Consider the following 20,816-nt stretch of genomic DNA (forward strand, 5'->3'; position numbering starts at 1 on the left):
CTCGTGTCACCTGTGAATTGTAGATGCAGTGGAGTAGCTGGCCATTAGCTACTTCGTTTGACATTGCTACACTGTCTGCTTTCACCACTTCCTCTTTTTTTTTTTTTTTCCAGTGCTTCTTCCCATAACAAATGGTGCTCTTATTTTTGTAAGGACAGAGAGAGAAGAGAATGGGCATGCCAGGGCCACTCGCCGCTGCAAACTAACTCCAGATGCAAGTATCACTTTGTGCATCTGGCTTTCTATGGATACTGGGGAGCTGAACTGAGGCTGGCAGGCTTTGCAAGCACGAGCCTTTCACCGCGGAGCTATCTCCTCACAGCAACTCTTCCTAGGCATCTTTCAGGCAGGTTTGTTCTGTGTGTTTTCAGGTTCCCTTATCTCCCTCCAGTCCCATTCCCTACATAAAACTAAGTTTGTAAACTTCTTCAGCAAGTTAGAAACCAAACTTTCACTTCACATAAGTCAGTTTTATTAGGAAGAGCAATATATTTTATTAGAGAAGACAAAGTTTTCTGTTCTGTTGGTTTGAGAACAGTCTGCTCTCACATATTACAGTCACTTCGCATTATGCACAGGACTTATCATGAAGAACAAAGTTTTCCTAAACTTGAATAACCTTACTTTGGAAGCTGACTCTAGATGGTGTGTACCATGCTGATAGCCCGAGTTATAAAAGTGTAAAAGTCACGAATGCTGGAACAGGATATAATGATTCTGGAAGTGGCAGAAGTAAAGGCAGATGCCCCTCAGCTGTCATTATTCCGTGTCTGGCTGTACATTTACAATAGCACCATTATGTGTCCCTTGCACTGGACCTCAAGGGGGCTGCCAAAAGAGATTGTTCCTTGAGCATAATAGTTGCTTAATAAATATTCATCGAGGGAGCAAGCAGAGGTAGTCACTTCCGATCCTTGCCAATATGAAGAGCTGCGCACTGGGATGTGCTGCAGGTTTTGGGCGTGGGTGGAAGTGGTAATAAGATGGTGATTTAATACGGTACGTGCAGGACACAGAGACAGCTAGATGGAAAGCGCTCGGAAAAACTTTTGATGTGATGAGATAACAAAGTTTCCCAGAGGCCAAGTCTCTTCAATGTGGACCCAAGGAAATATGATTTGACTAAACCGTTCTGGGATTTCTTCTGGTTTTATTTTAAAAATTGGTATCATTTAACATAACTGAGCTCCTGTGAGTCAGGAACTCAGGCCCCAGAGGCCTTAAAGAACACATAGTTTAGGTTGATATTGTATATATGTAATTACAATGATTGTAATGGGGAGGTAATATGATGGAGAATGGAATTTCAAATGGGAAAGTGTGGGGGTGGGGAGGGAGGGAATTACCATGGGATATATTTTATAATCATTGAAAATGTTAATAAAAATTAAAAAAAAAAAAAAAGAACACATAGTTTAGATTATGGCAAACAATTGCCCCATTCATGAGGGGCTGGCACTGTGGGGTTCAGAGGAAAGAGTGATAGCTCAGAGACAGAGGGGGTGGAGGCAAAAAAAAAAAAAAGAACTGGGGGAAGCCGGGCGTGGTGGTGCACTGCAAATGAACTCCAGATGGATGCACCACCTTCTGCATCTGGCTTTACATGAACACTGGGAAATCGAACCTGCATCCTTAAGCTTTACAGGCAAGCACCTCAACCACTAAGCCATCTCTTCAGTGCCTCAGCTGCTGTTTATATGGCCTCTCTTACACACACACACACACACACACACACACACACACACACACACACACATCAGAATTTCTTATCAGCAAATTTCTACTGCATGGTTATGGCCTAGCTTTGTGAAACCTTCCCCCCAATTTTTTTTTCCCTGAGGTAGGGTCTCGATGTAGCCCAGGCTGACCTGGAATTCACTCTGTAGACTCAGGGTGGCTTCAAACTCACAATGATCCTCCTACCTCTGCCTCCCAGTGCTGTGAGTTCAAGGCCAGCCTGAGTCTACAGAGTGAATTCCAGGTCAGCCTGGGCTACAGCAAGCCCCTGACTCAAAAAAACAAAACAAAACAAAACAACAAAGCAAGAAAAAAATGGAAAAATGTTCATTGACATTTACTGAAGTATGGATTATGTTAGCTCCAAATCCTGTTAGAAAAATGGGTCAAGGGGCTGGAGAGATGGCTTAGCGGTTAAGTGCTTGCCTGTGAAGCCTAAGGACCCTGGTTCAAGGCTCGGTTCCCCAGGACCCACGTTTACCAGATGCAGAAGGAGGCGCACGCGTCTGGAGTTCGTTTGCAGTGGCTGGAGGCCCTGGCGCGCCTACTCTGTCTCTTTCTCTCTATCTGCCTCTTTCTCTTTCTGTCACTCTCAAATAAATAAATAAAAATGAACAAAAAAAATTAAAAAAAAAGAAAAATGGGTCAAAATGATTGACAATATACATGAAGATACTAGCACTCACTGTTCTTATCAAAAGCAACAATTTATGTCATAATTGATCCCCAACTTTTCCTCAGCTGCATTTATCAGAAGGGCTTTTACACCAGATGCTGGCTGACCAGCACCCAACCGCCACATCACGCTGGGATTTTCCTCTCAAAGCATCAAGTTCTCCATCCTGCAGATTATTCTGTCCCATCTCCTCTCCTCTCCCAGATATGCGAACTCATGCTCCTGTTTGCACTCAGCAAACCAAAGGTCCTCAGTTACCCACATCTGATCCCCTAATCAGCCCTATTTATTCGAACTTCCTCCATATAATCGTCAATCCTCCTACACTTTGTGCCTTCAAAACTGAGCTGGCTGAGACAATAAATTACATATTCCAAGATGTTCATTACTGTCTTCCTTCCAGGTGCTATTTCTTTTATTTTTCATATTTAGTTATTTATTATTTGAGGTAGAGACAGAGAGAAAGAGGGAGAGAGAATGGGTACGCCAGGGCCTCTAGCCACTGCAAAGGAATTCCAGATGCATGTGCCGCCTTGTGCATTTGGCTAATGTGGGTTCTGAGGAATTGAACCTGGGTCCTTTGGCTTTGTAGGCAAGTGCCTTAACTGCTAAGCCATCTCTCCAGTCCCCAGTTGCTATTTCCTTTCTTTTTTTCTTTCTTTTTAATTTTTTGTTTTTTTGAGGTAGGGTCAGGCTGACCTTGAATTTACTATGTAGTCTCAGGGTGGCCTCCAACTCTCCATGATCCTCCTACCTCTCCCTCCTGAGTGCTGGGATTAAATCATGCGTCACCATGCTGGGCCCAGGTGTTATTTCTTTAGAGTTTAGCTGGTTTCTCAAAGATTGATGACTCTTTTAGGTGATGGTCTACATCCTTATATCATTTGTCTTGGTTCTTGTTTAATGGGAGATATCAGGAGTTAAAAGTATATGAGCGGGACCTTAAAGGCATATGTGCATATGGGGCAGAGGAGTGTGGGAGACATGAAGAAGCCTGCCCGAGAGAGATCATGCATAATATCAATACCTTTCTTTTTTTTTTTGGCGGCAAACCCAACAGACTGGTCTGGCAGTCTTCTTCTTCTCCTTTTTTTTTTTTTTAAAAAAACTTTATTTTTATTTATTTATTTGAGAGAGAGAGAAAGAGGCAGAGAGAGGGAAGTTGAGAGAGAGAATGGGTGCTCCAGGGCCTCTAGTCTCTGCAACGTCTGGACGCATGCGCCCCTTGTGCATCTGGCTTATGTGGGTCCTGGCGAGTTGAACTTGGGTCCTTTGGCTTTGCAGGCAAATGCCTTAACCACTTTGCCATCTTTACAGCCCCTGGCCTTCTTTTTTATTTTATTTTATTTATTTTTTGTTTATTATTATTATTAACAAGATGTTTCATATGGATACATCATGTGTTGGTACTCTCTTTTCCCTCATTCCTGCTCACATTCCACTGGGGATGTTCCACAGTGGGGTTGTAGGCATTCCCCGTGGGGGTCTAACTTACGGTTGGAGGAGCAGTAGTCAGTTATTCTGGGGGAAGGGAGCGCCTCTGGGCATGGTGTCTCAATTTGTGGCTCTTACAATCTTTCACTCTCTCTTTGGCAAAATTCCCTGAGCTGTGGTGGGTGAGTTTTAAGTCTACTTCAGTGATGAGTTCTTTTTTTTTTTTAAATTATTTATTTATTTATTTGAGAGCGACAGACACAGAGAGAAAGACAGATAGAGGAAGAGAGAGAGAATGGGCGCGCCAGGGCTTCCAGCCTCTGCAAACGAACTCCAGACGCGTGCGCCCCCTTGTGCATCTGGCTAACGTGGGACCTGGGGAACCAAGCCTCGAACCGGGGTCCTTAGGCTTCACAGGCAAGCGCTTAACCGCTAAGCCATCTCTCCAGCCCAGTGATGAGTTCTTAAGTGCCTCTGGATCTCTGCTTTGGTAGGTGCTGTGTATCCTTAGGGTTTATTTTATTTTATTTCTTGGTTTTTTGAGGTAGGGTTTCACTCTAGTCTAGGTTGACCGAATTTACTCTGTAGTCTCAGGATGGCCTTGAACTCTCAGTGATCCTTCTACCTCTGCCTGTCCAGTGCTGGGATAAAAGGCATATGCCATCACTCCTGGCCTTTTTTTTTTTTTAATATGAGAGCAACAGTGAGAGAGAAAGAATTTGCACACCCGGGCCCCCAGTCACTGCAATCGAACTCTAGATGTGTGGGCCCCCTTATGCGTGGCCTTGCACACTTGCATTGCTGTGTGTCTGTCTGGCTTACCTGGAGAGTGGAACATGAATCCTTAGGCTTGGCAGGTAAGTCCTTAACCTCAAAGCCATCTCTCCAGCCCAATACCAATATCTTTTTACAAAATTGGCAAATATACTGAAGATAATGGCTTTGACTGTGTTGGTTCACCTTTGCTCAGTAATCATAAGTCATCATTTGAATTTGACACTTACTATTAAGACATTTATCTTTTTCTCTGGAATTCACTCTGTATTCTCAGGGTGGCCTCAAACTCATGGTGATCCTCCTACCTCTGCTTCCCAAGTGCTGGTATTAAAGGCATGCGCCACCACACCTGGCTTTTAAGAGATATATTTTTTTAATTGTTATTATTTATTTATTTAAGAGAGAGAAAGAGAGGGAGAGAGAGAGAGAGAGAGTGGGCATGCTAGGGCCTCCAGCTACTGCAAACGAACTCCAGATGTATGTGCCCCATTGTGCATCTGGCTTACATGGGCCCTGGAAAATCGAACCGGGATCCTTTGGCTTTGCAGGCAAACGCCTTAACCGCTGAGCCATCTCTCCAGCAAAATATATTTATCTTTTTAAACAACATTTATCTATGGGGTTGAAAAGATGACTCAGCGGTTAAGGCGCTTGCCTGCAGCCTAATGACCCAGGTTCAGTTCCCCAGGACCCAATAAAGCCAAACATACAAAGTGGTGCATGCATCCGGCATTCATTTACAGTGGCTAGAGACCCTGGCACACCCATTCTTTTTCTCTCTGTGTCTGTCTGTCTTCTCTCTGTCTCTCTCTTCTTGCAAATAAGCCTCTTACCATTGCAAATGAACTATAGACACATGTGCTACTTTGTACATCAGGCTTTATGTGGGTACCCAGGCCATCAGGCTTTGCAAGCAAGCACCTTTAACCTCTGAGATGTCTCTCCAGCCCTCTTTGTATACTTTAATATAGGACTTTTTTTTTTTTTTTGGTTTTTCATGGTAGGGTTTTACTCTAGCCCAGGCTGACCTGGAATTCACTATGTAGTCTCAGGCTGACCTCAAACTCACTGCGATCCTCCTATCTCTGCCTCCCAAGTGCTGGGATTAAAGGTGTGTGCTACCGCGCCTGGCTAGAACCATTTTTATATAATCTATTGGATTGCCTGCTCCAAAACAAAGGCTAATTCTGAGCTAGCACTAGGCTTTCTTCCTAAACTCCATCTCCTTCCCCACCAGAGCTGAGAGGTCTTAAAACACCAACTAGTCCTGAAACTTATGACCTTCAGTGGAGGCTGGTTCCAACTCATAGCAGTTTCCAGAAACTGAACAGCATGGATTTTCACTAACTGTAAATTAGGATGACTCACAGAAGCTCTTTCTGGCTAAGCCTTCAGATGTCTGAGTAGTCAATAAATTTTAGAGATAAGAATCACTACCGGGTACAGGCTTTTAACAAAACTGTGATTATGTTTCTTGACATAATCAAAAGTTCATGGGAACTTGGGGAGCATTTTGCGTAGCCCAGATAATAAAAGCAAAGTCATAATCTTTCTCTTGTCTAAATGAGATCAGAGAGGGGGCTGGGTGAGAGTGAACTGAGAGGATGCAGAGATCTCCAATTGGAACATGGGGAGCGATGCGAGGCAATGAAAAACAATATTGGTTGTCAGTATTTTAACGACATTTTGTGCATTCACTACTTTTCAGGGCAATAAACTTTCGTCTGGACTACTGGGTAAGTATAGAAAAAAGAACTGCTCTCATGAAGGTTTTGGATTATTAAATCCATCCACCTATGCTTTCAGTTAAATGTTATTTGGTCAATATATTTGTAGGGTCCCCCAGTTTCTTCTACCTTTTTCTCTATCCCAACTGACAAATATACACATTATCTTGACCACTCTGTCATTTGGCCAGCTGCATATTTTTTTCTGAAGTCTTGAACCTAACTATAAGACTTGAAATTGCCAGGCGTGGTGGTGCACATCTTTAATCCCATCAGTTAGGAGGCAGAGGGAGGAAGATTGTTGTGAGTTCGAGGCCAGCCTGAAACTACATAGTGAATTCCAGGTCATCCTGAGCTAGGGTGAGACCATACCTCGAAAAAAAGAGCTGGGCATGGTGGCGCACGCCTTTAATCCCAGCACTAGGGAGGCAGACGTAGGAGGATCACCATGAGTACAAGGCCACCCTGAGACTACATAGTGATTCCAGGCCAGCGTGGTCTAGTGAGACCCTACCTCCAAAAACCAAAAATAAAAAATAAAAATAGGCCAGGCATGGTGGCACATGCCTTTAATCCCAGCAGTTGGGAGACAGAGGTAGGAGGATTGTTGTGAGTTCGAGGCCACCATGAGACTCCACAGTGAATTCCAGATCAGCCTGGGCTAGAGCGAGACCCTACCTTGAAAAACCAAAATAATAATAATAATAATAATAATAATAAAATAAATAAAAATAGAAGAGAGGTGCTTGCTTCAGCAGCACATATACTAAAATTGGAACTATACAGAGAAGATTAGCATGGTCTCTGCACAAGGACAACATGCACATTTGTGAAGCATTTCTGGTAGTTTGATTCAGGTGTCCCCATAAACTTATTTATTCTGAATGCTAGTCTCTCCAGATGATAGCAATTGGAAACTAACGCCTTCTGGAGGTGGTGTATTGTTGGGGCGGGCTTATGGGTGTTATAGCCAGTTTCCCCATGCCAGTGTTTGGCACACTCTCCTGTTCCTGTTGTCCCCCTTATGTTGGCCAGGGGGTGATGTCCACTCTCTGCTCATGCCATTGTTTTCCCTGCCATCATGGACCTTCCCCCTCAAGCCTGTAAGCCAAAATAAACCTCTTTTTTCCCACAAGCTGCTCTTGGTTGGGTGATTTCTACCAGCAATGTGAACCTGACTGCAACAGCGTTCCATATTAAAAAAAAAAGTATCCTGTGGAAGTGGATAATCGTGTCCAAACTCTCCTCGACATGGATTTAGGGGAATAACTTTCAAAGGCTGAGTATTGAGCTTTGATAGCTCAGAGGTTTTATAGACAAATATGGCAGGCAGTCTGACATAGTTTTGAATATTTAAAAAATTTTTTAAATATTTTTTTTTTTTATTTGACAGAGAGAAAGAGGGAGAGAGAGAGAATAGGTGTGCCAGGGCCTCCAGCCACTGTAAATGAACTCCAGACTCGTGTGCCACCTTGTGCATCTGGCTAACGTGGGTCCTGGGGAATAGAACCTGTGTCCTTTGGCTTTTCAGGCAAGCGCATTAACTACTAAGCCATCCCTCCAGCTCCCCCCTTTTTTTTTGAGGTAGGGTCTCACTCTAGCGCAGGCTGACCTTGAATTCACTATGTGGTCTCAGGGTGGCCCCGCACTCATAGAAATCCTCCTACCTCTGCCTCCTAAGTGCTGGGATTAAAAGCATGCATCACTACCCCTGGCTGTGGCTTGAATTTTTTACACTATTGGTGAGCTACAAGTTTCTAGGGTTACATGATTTTGAGGCACAGAAAATTCCTTAGTAATTGGTCAGTGATAAGAACCTGCAGGCTGGAGAGATGGCTTTGTGGTTAAGGTGCTTGCCTGTGAAGCCTAAGGACCCAGGTTTGATCCCCCCAGAACCCATGTAAGCCAGATGCACAAGGTGGCACCTGTGATTGGAGTTTATTTGCAGTGGCTAGAGGCCCTGACATGCCCATTCTCTATCATAAATAAATAAATAAAATGTTTTAAAAAAGAAAGAAACTACAAAGAAAGCTGTTTGTTCAGGGGTGTTTGTGTCTGTGGCTGAACTAACCAGATACAAGCAGGGTGCAGCTGCACAGACAGGGAGGAGACTCGGGGTCACGCTGTCCCCCAGGTAAAGCATGTACAATAGGAATTGTGTTTTAGAGCATAATCAGGGCTGGGTTTCTTTGTTACATTTCTTGTACCACAAACCAACTGCTCTCTGATTGGACTCAAGGCCATTTCATGGGAAGGAATTGAGGCCTGATACTAAAAGCCTAGTCAAAAGGCTATGGCTGGGGAGGTGTTAAGCCCTGGGGAGGGGGAGGGGAAGGGAATTACTGCTGTTACCTGGATAAATGCATATATTAGCCGGGCATGGTGGCATATGCCTTTAATCCCAGCACTCGCAAGGCAGAGGTAGAAGGATTGCCGTGAGTTTGAGGCCACCCTGAGACTCCATAGTGAATTCCAGGTCAGCCTGGGCTAGAGTGAGACCCTACCTCAACCCTCACCCCCGCCCCAAATGCATATATTATGGCCACCAAACTGACTTCTAGTAGACACTTATATTTATGCGTGCATGCGTGTGTTTGTTTTTGTTTTTTGAGGTAGAGTCTCTAGCCCAGGCTGACCTGGAATTTACTCTTTAGTCTCACGGTGGCCTCGAACTCACGGTGATCCTCCTATCTCTGCCTCCCAAATGCTGTGATTACAGGCGTGTACCACTACACCCATATGCCCATATATTAATGCTACCTTCAACTTTGGTTAGCTTCTCTTTTCAGATAGGATGACTTAAAACTCACCATAGTGCTGAGAAGAGGCGACAGCAGTGACGCATCTCGCTCACACCCTCCAAAGCTCAGGGACCATTGCTGAAGAAGCAATAGACAGAATGTAAGAGCCAAAGGAAGGGGAAGAGTGCTTTCAAAGCTGTCTTTTAGATACAAAGTGGCCTTGATATTCATAATTGTGGTTGACACAACCTATACAAGACCTGCATAACTGGAGGAAAAAAAAGATGACATCAAAATAGAAAAGAGAGGCTGGGTGTGGTGGTGCACACCTTTAATCCCAGCATTTGGGAGGCAGAGGTAGGAGGATTACTGTGAGTTCAGCCTGGGACTACATAGTGAATTCCAGGACAGCCTGGGCTAGAGCAAGACCCTACCTCAAAAAACTAAAAAAAAAAAAGGGGCTGGAGAGATGGCCTAGCGGTTGAGGCATTTGTCTGCAAAGCTAAAGGACCCAGGTTCAATCAATTCCCCAGGAACCACAGCCAGATACAAAAGGGGGTGCATGCATCTGGAGTTCATCTGCAGTGGATGGAGGCCCTGGCACACCCATTCTCTTCCTCTCTCTCTCTTTCTCTGTCAAATAAATAAATAAATAAAAATAAAACATTTTTCCTTTTAAAAAGAGAGACTAATTGGAAAGAAGGGATTTGCTAGAGGGTAGATTTGGGAAGGGGGAAATAGAGGGGTAGTGGGAGGGGATTATCATGGTTTATTGTCTATGTTTATGGAAATTGTCAAAAAATTTAAAAAGGCTGGAGCTGGGCATGGTGGTACACTCCTTTAATCCCAGCACTTGGGAGGCAGAGGTAGGCAGATTGGTATGAGTTTGAAGCTGCTCTGAGACTAAATAGTGAATTCCAGGCCGGCCTGGGCTAGACAGTGAGACCCTACTTTGGAAATAAAAAAAAAAAAGAAAAAGAAAAAGCCCAAGGGGCTGGAGAGATGGTCTAGGGGTTAAGGTGTTTACCTGCAAAGCCAAAGGACCCAGGTTTGATTCTCCAGGATGCACATAAGCCAGATGCGCAAGATGGCATATGCATCTGGAGTTCCTTTGCAGTGGCTGGAGGCCCTGGAGTGCCCATTCTTTCTCTCCCTCTTTCTGTCTGGTAAGTAAATAAATAAAGTTAATGGTAAAAAAACCAAAATAAATTAAAAAGGGCTGGAGACATAGCTCAGCAGTTAAACTATTTGCTTGCAGAGCCTAGCAACCCAATTTTGATTTCCCAGTACCACTTAGAGCCAGATGCACAAAGTGGCACAAGCATCTGGAGTTTGTCTGCAGGGGCTAGAGTTTCTGGTGTGCCCATTCTCTCTCTCTGCAGGGCATGGTGATACATGTCTTTAATCCTAACATTAGGGAGGTAGAGGTAGAAGGATTGTTGTGAGTTCCAGGTCATCCTGAGACTCCATAGTGAATTCCAGGTCAGCCTGGGCTAGAGCAAGACCCTATGTAAAAGGGTAAAGGTGTTTAACTTGTTATGCAAAACAATGAGAGAAATTAGTCTTGGCTTTGAGCCAAACCTTCACATAAGCTCACATCCTTACCCCTCATTGTGGGCATATATCCAATTTTCTTTTCTTTTTTTTTTAAGGTTTATTTTTATTTATTTATTAGAGAGAGGGAGAGAAAAAGAGATAGAGAAAGAGAGAGAGAGAGAATGGGCATGCCAGGGCCTCTTAGCCACTGCAAACGAACTCCAAATATATGCACCACCATGTACATCTGGCTTACGCGGAACCTGGAGAACTGAGCCTGGGTCTTTAGGCTCCTCAGGCAAGCGCCTTAACCGCTAAGGCATCTCTTCTGCTCCATACATCCAATTTTAAAAGAAGCCCCCCTAATAAATGCTATGAACTGATCACCCTGGCATTTATTTTCTTCCTTGTTTTCTTTTTTTTCTGAAATAGTGTCTTGCTCTAGCCTAGGCTGACCTGTCATTCACTATGTAGTCTTAGGGTGGTCTTGAACTCATGGTATCCTCCTACCTCTGCGTCCCGAGTGCTGGGATTAAAGGCATCCACTACTAAGCCTGGCATTCATTAATTTTTTTTTTTTGTTTTTGGAATCCCATCTGACCCCCTTTGAGGGATTTGGAAGATTTCCTTGAGATAATTCTGCCAGGGTGATGTTAGTGTGGATTTAGTGGGAACAAAAAAACAATGCAGGCAGGAGGTGAGGTCGAGGGCAGCCTGAGACTAATTCCAGATCAGCCTGGGCTAGAGCAAGACCCTACCTTGAAAAACAAAACAAAACAAAACAAAACAAAATAAAATAAAATAAAAATAAATAAATAACTAAATTGCAGGAATGGTATGGGTCCTCAGGCTGCACAGGCAAGTGCTTTAACCGCTAAGCCAGTATTTGCCTATTAAAAAAAAAATCAGTTTATTTATTTGAGAGGGAGGTAGAGAAAAAGGCAGAGAGATAGAAAATGGGTACATCAGGGCCTCTAGCCATTGCAAACAAACTCCAGATGAATGTACCACCATGTACATCTGGCTTATGTGGGTACTGGGGAATCAAACCTGGGTCCTTAGGCTTCGCAAGCCAAGTGTCTTAACCACTAACCCATTTTTCTAGCCCAGTACTTGCCTTTTTTTTTTTTTTAAATTTTTTTTGTTTATTTTTATTTATTTATTTGAGAGCGAGAGAGAGAGAGAGAGAGAAAGAGAGAGAGAGAGAGAATGGGCGCACCAGGGCTTCCAGCCTCTGCATACGAATTCCAGACGCATGCGCCCCCTTGTGCATCTGGCTAACGTGGGACCTGGGGAACCGAGCCTCGAACCGGGGTCCTTAGGCTTCACAGGCAAGCGCTTAACCACTAAGCCATCTCTCCAGCCCGAGTACTTGCCTTTTTATAGTGTGCTAATTATAAAGCTTTATTCCTATTCTTATTTTTATTTTTTTAATTTTTGTTTATTTACAAGGGGAAAGAGAGAGAGAGGTAGATGGAGACAGAAAGAGAGAAGGAAAGAGAGAGAGAGAGAGAGGAGGGAGAGAGAGAAAGTGACAGGGCCATCTGTCATTACATACAAACTGCAGATACATGTACCACTTTGTGCATCTGGCTTTATGTGGATACTGGGGAATCAAACCTAGGCTGTCAGGCTTTGAAAGCAAGCACTTTCACTGGTGAGCCATCTCTCCAGCCCCCTTATTTTTTAATTTATTTTTGTTTATTTTTACATATTTATTTGAGAGTGACAGACAGAGAGAAAGAGGTAGTTAGAGAGAGAGAGAGAATGGACGCATCAGGACCTCCAGCCACTGCAAACGAACTCAGGATGCGTGCACCCCCTTGTGCATCTGGCTAATGTCAGTCCTGGGGAATCGAGCCTCAAACCAGGGTCCTTAGGTTTTACAGGCAAGCGCTTAACTGCTAAGCCATCTCTTCAGCCCCCTTATTTTTTTAAATTTTTATTTATTTATTTATTTGAGAGCGACAGACACAGACAGAAAGACAGATAGAGGGAGAGAGAGAGAATGGGCGCGCCAGGGCTTCCAGCCTCTGCAAACGAACTCCAGACGCGTCGCCCCCTTGTGCATCTGGCTAACGTGGGACCTGGGGAACCGAGCCTTGAACAGGGTCCTTAGGCTTCACAGGCAAGCACTTAACCGCTAAGCCATCTCTCCAGCCCATCCCCCTTATTTTTTAAGACATAATCTTGCTGTCCAGCCCAGGTTGTCACTGAATTTACAATCATATTGTCTCTGCCTCTTGAATTATGGAGTTACAAGTGTGAAGTGGTTTGTCATTAAGCAGTGAGTCAGACTCCTGAGCAGATCAGAGAGAAATGTTGAAGGGAGTCCAAGCCATTGACTACATAACTTCTTCCCCTTCACAGAGGAAGGAATGGATGCCTGTGAACCATTTTGCCTGAACCTGCAAATGGCAAGGCAGAGTGACCTGGGAAGTGCATTGAAAAAGCAATCTTGGGCTGGAGAGATAGCTCAGTGGTTAAGGTGCTAGCTTGCAAAACCTAACGACTCAGGTTCAGTTTCCCAGTACCCACGTAAAGCTATATGCATAAAGTGGAGTATGCATCTGGATTACGTCTGCAGAGGTTAGAGGCCCTGGTGTGTCCATTCTCTCTCTCTGCTTGTAAATAAATAAATAATAACATTGAGTTGGAGATGTGGCTCAGTGTTTAAGGTACTTGCCTGCCAAAGCCTAAAATCCAGTTTGACTGTTTGACTCCCCAATGCCCCTGCAAAGCCAGATGCACAGGGTGGTACATTCGTCTAGAGTTCATTTTAAGTGGCTGGAGGCCCTGGCACACCCTTTCTTTCTCTGTGTGTCTCTCTCTGCATGTAAATAAAAAAACAAAAACAGAAAACATCAACAACGTAATCTTCAGGCATTTGGAGAAGATGTATAAGATTCATTTTATAGACTTAAGGCTGGAAATGTGCTTCCTTTCCAGATCTGAAGATGTCAGGTCAGAGGGAAATGACAAACTGCCTCTTTCCAGAGCCTCATACCCTTGTGGACTACCTCTGCTGAGCCCCTTGTTTTCCTGGACACTTGAGCTCTTTAAAAACCTCTTCTGTGTTTCTGCACAGGTTGTTCCCTTCTTCCTTATCTACTTAGCATGTGGCTGAGCTGCCCTGTGAGTCCTTCCTTGAAATGTGGCCTCAAAGCGTTTAAGTAACTTCTTCACTGAGTCTCTGAAGACCTGTCATATACACAGCTACCTGCAAATCTTCCACAGGCATTTGGTGTGCACTCAATGCCAGGCCTTGGGCCACCCTCTGGGAAAAAGTCACAGACACAGATCGTCCCCCACCCCTGCCCCAGCAAGAGAAGAAATTCCAATGACTAATCAGCTAGCTCACAGGGATGTAGTTACCATCTGAGTCACAGCTCTTGTTTACAGTGAGCTCAGAGCCCCAGTGAATTCAGACAGTGGGAGCTTGTGGCACTGAAATTAGCTGCTGACTGGCCTGTCTCCTCTGCGGACCGTAGACTTCTCAAGGTCAGAAACACGAATCATTTCAAACGTCCAGCAGGAAGCCTGGCAGTTTGGAGAAGCACAGAGCCCAGTGCTCACAACACACGCTCAGAAGAGGTTCTGCAGTCTGGAGCTCCTGCTCAGTGCAGGCTCTTCCCTGGGTGGTCCATGAAAAGTGTCTCCCACCCAGCGTGGTGGCTGGCACATGCCTTTAATCCCAACACTCAGGAGGCAGAGGTAGGAGGATCACCATGAGTTCAAGGCTACCCTGAGGCTACGTAGTGAATTTCCAGGTCAGCCTGGGCTGGAGTGAGATCCTACCTCAAAAAAACAAACAAAACAAAACAAAACAACAACAAACAAACACACAAAAAGTGTCTCTGGGGCTGGAGAGATGGCTTAGCGGTTAAGCACTTGCCTGTGAAGCCTAAGGATCCCGGTTCAAGGCTCGATTCCCCAAGACCCACGTTAGCCAGATATACAAGGGGGCGCACGCATCTGGAGTTCATTAGCAGTGGCTGGAGGCCCTGGCGCGACATTTCTTTCTCTTTCTCTCTCCATCTGCCTCTTTCTCTGTCTGTCATTTTCAAATAAGTAAATAAAAATAAAAACAAGCCGGGCGTGGTGGCGCACGCCTTTAATCCCAGCACTCGGGAGGCAGAGGTAGGAGGATCGCCGTGAGTTTGAGGCCACCCTGAGACTACATAGTGAATTCCAGGTCAGCCTGAGCCAGAGTGAGACTCTATCTCGAAAAACCAAAAAAATTAAAAAATAAAAAATAAAAATAAAATAAAATGAAAACAAAAACTAAAAAAAAGTGTCTCTGTATGCATAAGGAAGGTCCAGACAGAAGTGTGTGTGTGTACCTTTAATCCCAGCACTCACGTGGCTGAGGTAGGAGGATCACTGTGAGTTTGAGGCCAGCCTGAGACTACATAGTGAATTCCAGGTCAGCCTGAGCTAGAGCTGAACCCCCTACAAAAAAGTATGTGTGTGTGCATAATGGAGGTCTAGACAGAAGTGTATGTGTGCACATGCATCTGTAATGAAGATCCAGACAGAAGATACACTGGCAAAGCCCAAACTGCTGCGTATACGACCTTGGGAATGGAAGATGTAAAGAGTGTTTTAAACACACTCACACACACACAGGATGCTAGGATGGTGGCAGCCCATGTCTGTAATTCCAGAACCTGGAACATGGGGGAGCAAGGCCAGTGATCCAGTTTGAGGTCATCCTGGCCTCTATGAAAGCCTGTCTCAAAACAAAGAACTCCAAAATAGAGCTGGAGAGATGGCTTAGTGGTTAAGGCACTTGCCTGCGAAACCTAAGGACCCATGTTTGACTCTCCAGATCCCACGTAAACCAGATGCACAAGGTGATGGAAGTGCAAGGTCGCCCATGTGCACTAGGTAGCACAAGTTTGATTGGAGTTTGATTGCAGTGGCTGAGGCCCTGGTGCACCAATTTTCTCTCTTTCTCATTAAAAAAAAAAAAAAATCTCCAAAAACAATGGAACACTCAGAAGCCAGATTGTTACTAGAAATTTTTCAGTGCCAGGGATGGGATACCTTCCAGTGAATTGTTGGCCTGGGGGGTCACTGATACCCCCAAAATATTACAGGCCATTGCTGAGGCCCTTGGTTTCCCACCAGGAATAGATGGTAAGACCCTTCTGCTGAAGACTCCACATACTTGGGCTGCAAGGTCACTGAGAAATTTTGCTGGGGCTGAGCTGAAAACCTCCTCCATGTAGACCAACTGACAGAAAGCTGGGAAAAGCTATGCTGTATGCAGTTCCATGGCAAAGAGAGAAACCACCAGTAAAGATACCCAACAGTGGACACTGCAAGCCTTAAATTTGGCCAACCAGGCTAAATGAGCCAACGGGTGCAATAGTGCCATGTCTGTTATGGGGACTGGAGGCCCGCTCCAGGGGAGGGAATACATCCCTGATTCTGAAAACTTAAAACAGGGGTAGTCATGAGCCCAGGTGTGTAACATCTGCTGGTGTCTGGCTAAAAGTATATACTATGCTCACCAAACTGCCCAATAAGCACTTCTCTTAATGTTCATACCCATATATAAATGCTACTCTCACTTTTGGCTAGAGAAGCTTCTCTTTTCAGATGGCAGTGACCTTGGAATGACTCAGAAGGCACCATGGTGCTGAGAAGTAGTGACAAAGGACTGCTCAGCACTGTAATACCTCAATCACACCTTCCATGGCTCAGGGTCCATTGCAGAAGAGGTGGTGGAAAGAATGTAAGAGCCAAAGGAAGGGTAAGACTCCTTAAAACGTGCTCCTCTGGACACAAAATGGTCTTGATATCCATGACCTCACAATGCCTGACACTACCTACATAAGACCATCATAATAGGAAGAAAAGATAATGACATCAAAATAAAGGAGAGACTGATTGAGAGGGGGAGGGGATATGATGGAGAATGGAGTTTCAAAGGGGAAGGTGGGGGGGGGAGGGGAGAAGGAATTACCATGGGCTATTGTTTACAATTATGGAATTTGTCAATAAAAAATGTTAAACAAAAGATTTGAGGTACAATTTTTGAAAAGAGGCTTATTGAAAGGAACTTCTGATAAGATAACTTACAAAATACTTGAGGTCCAACCTGCAAAAGGGGAGTCGCACTTTATTAAAAGGATGTCTTTGTGATATGACCACCAATTAAAGGGCAGTCCGTGTTTGACAAGGGCAAGACTCAATAATCTGTTGTGGGGAATGAACAAAGTCAGTTTCAAGAGGTTGGCCAGAAGAGAAGAGACAGAGAAACCATAGAAAAATACCAATTTTTTTTTTTCTGGCCATACAACCCTGAACACACCCAACCTCACCTGATCTCAGAAGTTAAGCAGGGTCAGGCCTGGTTAGTACCTGGATGGGAAAAATGCCAAGTGTTCAGCCTGGTATGGTGGTATGTGCCTTTAATCCCAGCACTCAGAAGGCAAAGGCAGAAGGATTGCTGTGAGTTTGAGGCCACCCTGGGGCTAAAGAATGAGTTATAGGTCAACTAGGGCTAAAGTGAGCCCTTTCTTCAAAACAAACAAACAACAACAAAAATAAAAGAAAGAAAAGCGAGTGTAGCCACACAGACTCACCCTGGATGAGCTGCCTGCTGTGCTTTGCATTGGGAGTGGGGCTGAGAAGAGAGACAGGGCACCATCCTTTTCTCTTGTACCACCCTTTCCTAGGCCTTTAAATCCATCCATAGAGTCACCTTGGCAGGTATATTTGTTATTTTCCTTGTTGCTGCGACCAAATTCCTGACAGGAAGCAGCTTAGGGGAGGAGGGTTTGCTCTGGACACAGACCGCCATGGAGGGAAGCTACGGCAGTAGGTGGCTCCAGGGTTGCAGGAGTGTGCGGCTAGGAAGTCTCACTTTCTTATACGTGGGCTCAAGGGGAAGCAGAGGGCGGACAGGAAGTGAGGCTGAGCTATGAAATCTTAAGGCCTGCCCCCAGTGTTGACTTCCCAATAAGGCTCCACCTCTAAAGACTCCACAACATTTCAAAACACTAGGTGGGGACCAAGTGTTCAAACACATGAGCCTATGGGGGACATTTTACACTCAAACCACGTATCACCTTCCACCTCTCCCTAGGCTCACAGCCATCTCTGTCCTCCCCACCTCCCCTGAGGCAGGGTCTCACTCCAGCTCAGGCTGACCTGGAACTCACTCTGTAGCTACAGGATGGCCTTGAACTCACAGCAATCCTACTTCATCCTTCTTAGTTGCAGGTTGTTTTTTTCTTCCAATTTTTTTTTTTGTTTGTTTTTTAAGTTACCACCAGATCCAATTTATTTTGATGGCACTCACGGGAAAGCCACTTGGGGCCAGGTACCCACACAAGCCTCTTAATGCGTTTATTTTAGAATCTGACATCTGCAGTTTACCTCAAGAAAATGATAAGCCCAGGGGTCCCGCCCGCGTCCCACACCACTGGCCGCCAGTCCCTGCCAAGGGTGTCCACTGCCTTGAAACCCCAAAATAAATAGAAACGCATTAAGTGTTGGCGCTGGGCCATGGCACAAGACGATGGCACAGGCAGCCAGGTAGCCCGTGGGACAGTCCGAGGGGCTGGACGCAGGTGGGCGTATTGTGGTGGAGCCGGTGTGGGAGCCAGCTGCGTCCTGCTGGGTGGCACAGGCATCTATAATTTGTCCAAGAAGTTGTCCGGGGCAGGAATGCCGTCCTTCAGGCCCTTGCGCTTGGGGGTCTCGGCCACCACCTGGCTGGGGCGGCTGCTGTTGAAAAAGGGGTCACCAGGCAGGATCTGCCAGTGGTCAAATACGCACTGCGGGAAGGCCTGCCCGCCGGTGTTGGAGCGCTGGAGGCCCAGCCATGCAGGCCAGAGCCAAAGCCCACCGAACCGAGAACAGGGTCAGTCATGATGTTGCCCATGGGCCCACCCGCGCCCTCGCCATAGGTGGGGATGATGACGTTGACGTTCTCCACGGGTTCCTCGGGCTCCAGCTGCACTCGATCAGCGCACGGTCCATCTTGTTCTTCATGAGCCCGGGCTTGATCCGCTCAGCGATGGCCTGCCGCAGTGCCGCCTCCGTCTGCGCGCACACGCCTGACACGCGGTCCACCACCACCAGAGCCCCGTGGGTCACACGCAGCGGCTGTCACCTCTGATGAGAAGTCCACGTGGCCCGGGGAGTCAATGAGGTTGATGAGGAAGCCTGATCCATCCTTGCTTTGCTTAATGAAGTTCAGGTCATTCTCTGAGAGCTCTTGGAAGAGGGAGGTGGCGGTGGACTCGATGGTGACGCAGCGCTCCTGCTCATCCTTGCGTGTGTCAGTGAAGCGTGTCTCCCTGGCCCGCGCAGAGGGGATAATGCCCGCCTTGCACACCAGTGAGTCTGTCAGCGTGGACTTGCTGTGGTCCACGTGGGCGATGACAGATATGTTCCTGATATTGGCCTTCTTGTCAATGATGGCACGGATCTGGTCTACCATGAAGTTCACCATGGCGGCGGATTCTCCCAGGCAGATCCGAGCGAAAAGGAGCGAGGCGTGCTGAAGATGGTGGTGGTGGCTGAACTTTTCTTCCAAATTTTTATTAACAACTTCCATGATTATAAAAAATACCCCATGGTAATACCCTCCCTCCACTCACTTTCCCCTTTGAAACTCCATTCTCCATTATACCCCCTCCCCATCTCAATCAGTCTCTCTTAATTTTGATGTCATGATCTTTCCCTCCTGTTATGATGGTCTTGTGTAGGTAGTGTCAGGCACTGTGAGGTCATGGATATCCAGGCCATTTTGTGTCTGGAAGGAGCATGTTGTATGGAGTCCTATCCTTTCTTTGGCTTTTACATTCTTTCCGCCACCTCTTCTGCATTAGACCCTGAGCCTTGGAAGGTGTGATAGAGATATTGCAGTACTGAGCACTGCGGTCATTTCTTTCCAGCACCATGATACCTTCTGAGTTGTTCCAAGGTCACTGCCATCTGAAAAGAAGATTCTCTAACAAAAGTGAGAGTAGCATTAATATAAGGGTGTGAACATTAAGAGAAGTGCTTACTGGGCAGTTTGATAACCATAGTACATACATTTAGCCAGACAACAGCAGACTTTACTACCCCTGTTTTAAGTTTTCAGTATCAGGGGTGTATTCCCTCCCATGGAGCAGGCCTCCAGTCCAATTAGAGGGCAGTTGGTTTCCCCATAACAGACATGCCACTATTGCACCCGTTGGCTCATTTGGCCTGGCTGGCCAAACACAAGGCTTGCAGTGTCCACTGTTGAGTGTCTTCACTGGTGATTTCTTTTTCTCCCATTGAACTAACTGCATGTAGAATGGCTTCTTCCAGCTTTCTGTCAGCTGGTCTACATGGAGGAGGTTATCAGCTCAGTTCAGTTCCAGCAGGAGCATTTTTTTTTTTTTTTGAGAAAGAGGCAGATAGATAGAGAGAATGGGTGTGCCAGGGCCTTCACCCACTGAAAACAAACTCCAGATCCATGTGCCACCATGTGCATCTGGCTCACCTGGGTCCTGGGGAATCAAACCTGGGTCTTTGGCTTTGCAGGCAAGTGCCTTAACTTCTCAGCAATCTCTCCAGCCCCATTTTTTTTTTCATTTTAAAATTTATTTGAGAGCAAGAAAGAGGGATGGAGGGAGAGAAATGGAGAGAGAGAGAGAGAGACAGAGAGACAGAGATGGAGAGAGAGAGAGAGAGAATGGGCATGCCATGGCCTCTAGCTATTGCAAATGAAGTCCAGATGTATGCACCTCCTTGTGCATCTGGCTTACATGGGTCCTGGAGAATTGAACTGGGATCCTTTGGGTTTGCAGGCAAACACCTTAACTGCTAAGCCATCTCTCCAGCCCTTTATTTTTTATTTTTATTTTTTTAGAGAGAGTGAAAGTCATAGTGAATGAGAGAGAGAGAATTGGCATGCCAGGGCCTCAGCCACTGAAGTCAAAGTCCAGATGCTTGTGCCACCTAGTGCACATGTGAGACTTTGCACTTGCATCCCCTTTGTGCCTTTGTCCAGCCCCATTAAAAAAAATAAAATTTTTTTTAGGCCAGGCATGGTGGCACATGCCTTTAATCCTAGCACTTGGGAGGGAGAGGTAGAAGGATCACCATGAGTTTGAGGCCACCTTGAGACTCCATAGTGAATTTCAGGTCAGCCTGGGCTAGAGTGAGACCCTGCCTTGAAAAAACAATTTTTGC

The 20,816-nt window shown here is 45.6% G+C and overlaps 1 protein-coding gene and 1 non-coding gene across 2 annotated transcripts in view; one reads left to right on the forward strand and one right to left on the reverse strand.

Annotated features, from left to right (window-relative positions):
• Prim1 (DNA primase subunit 1) overlaps positions 1–9,196 on the reverse strand; it is a 23,580-nt gene extending 14,384 nt beyond the window's left edge. Inside the window, exon 1 of the mRNA XM_045152236.1 lies at positions 9,162–9,196. Within this exon, the coding sequence (XP_045008171.1) occupies positions 9,162–9,196 (35 nt within the window). The remainder of the gene's footprint in view (positions 1–9,161) is intronic.
• On the forward strand, positions 7,094–7,200 carry LOC123461834. Its single transcript, XR_006637899.1, has one exon. It is a non-coding gene; the product is annotated as a U6 spliceosomal RNA (small nuclear RNA).
• Positions 9,197–20,816: the final 11,620 nt, after the last annotated feature.

This window comes from Jaculus jaculus, chromosome 6, assembly GCF_020740685.1.
Source record: "Jaculus jaculus isolate mJacJac1 chromosome 6, mJacJac1.mat.Y.cur, whole genome shotgun sequence".
Lineage (NCBI taxonomy): Eukaryota > Metazoa > Chordata > Mammalia > Rodentia > Dipodidae > Jaculus > Jaculus jaculus.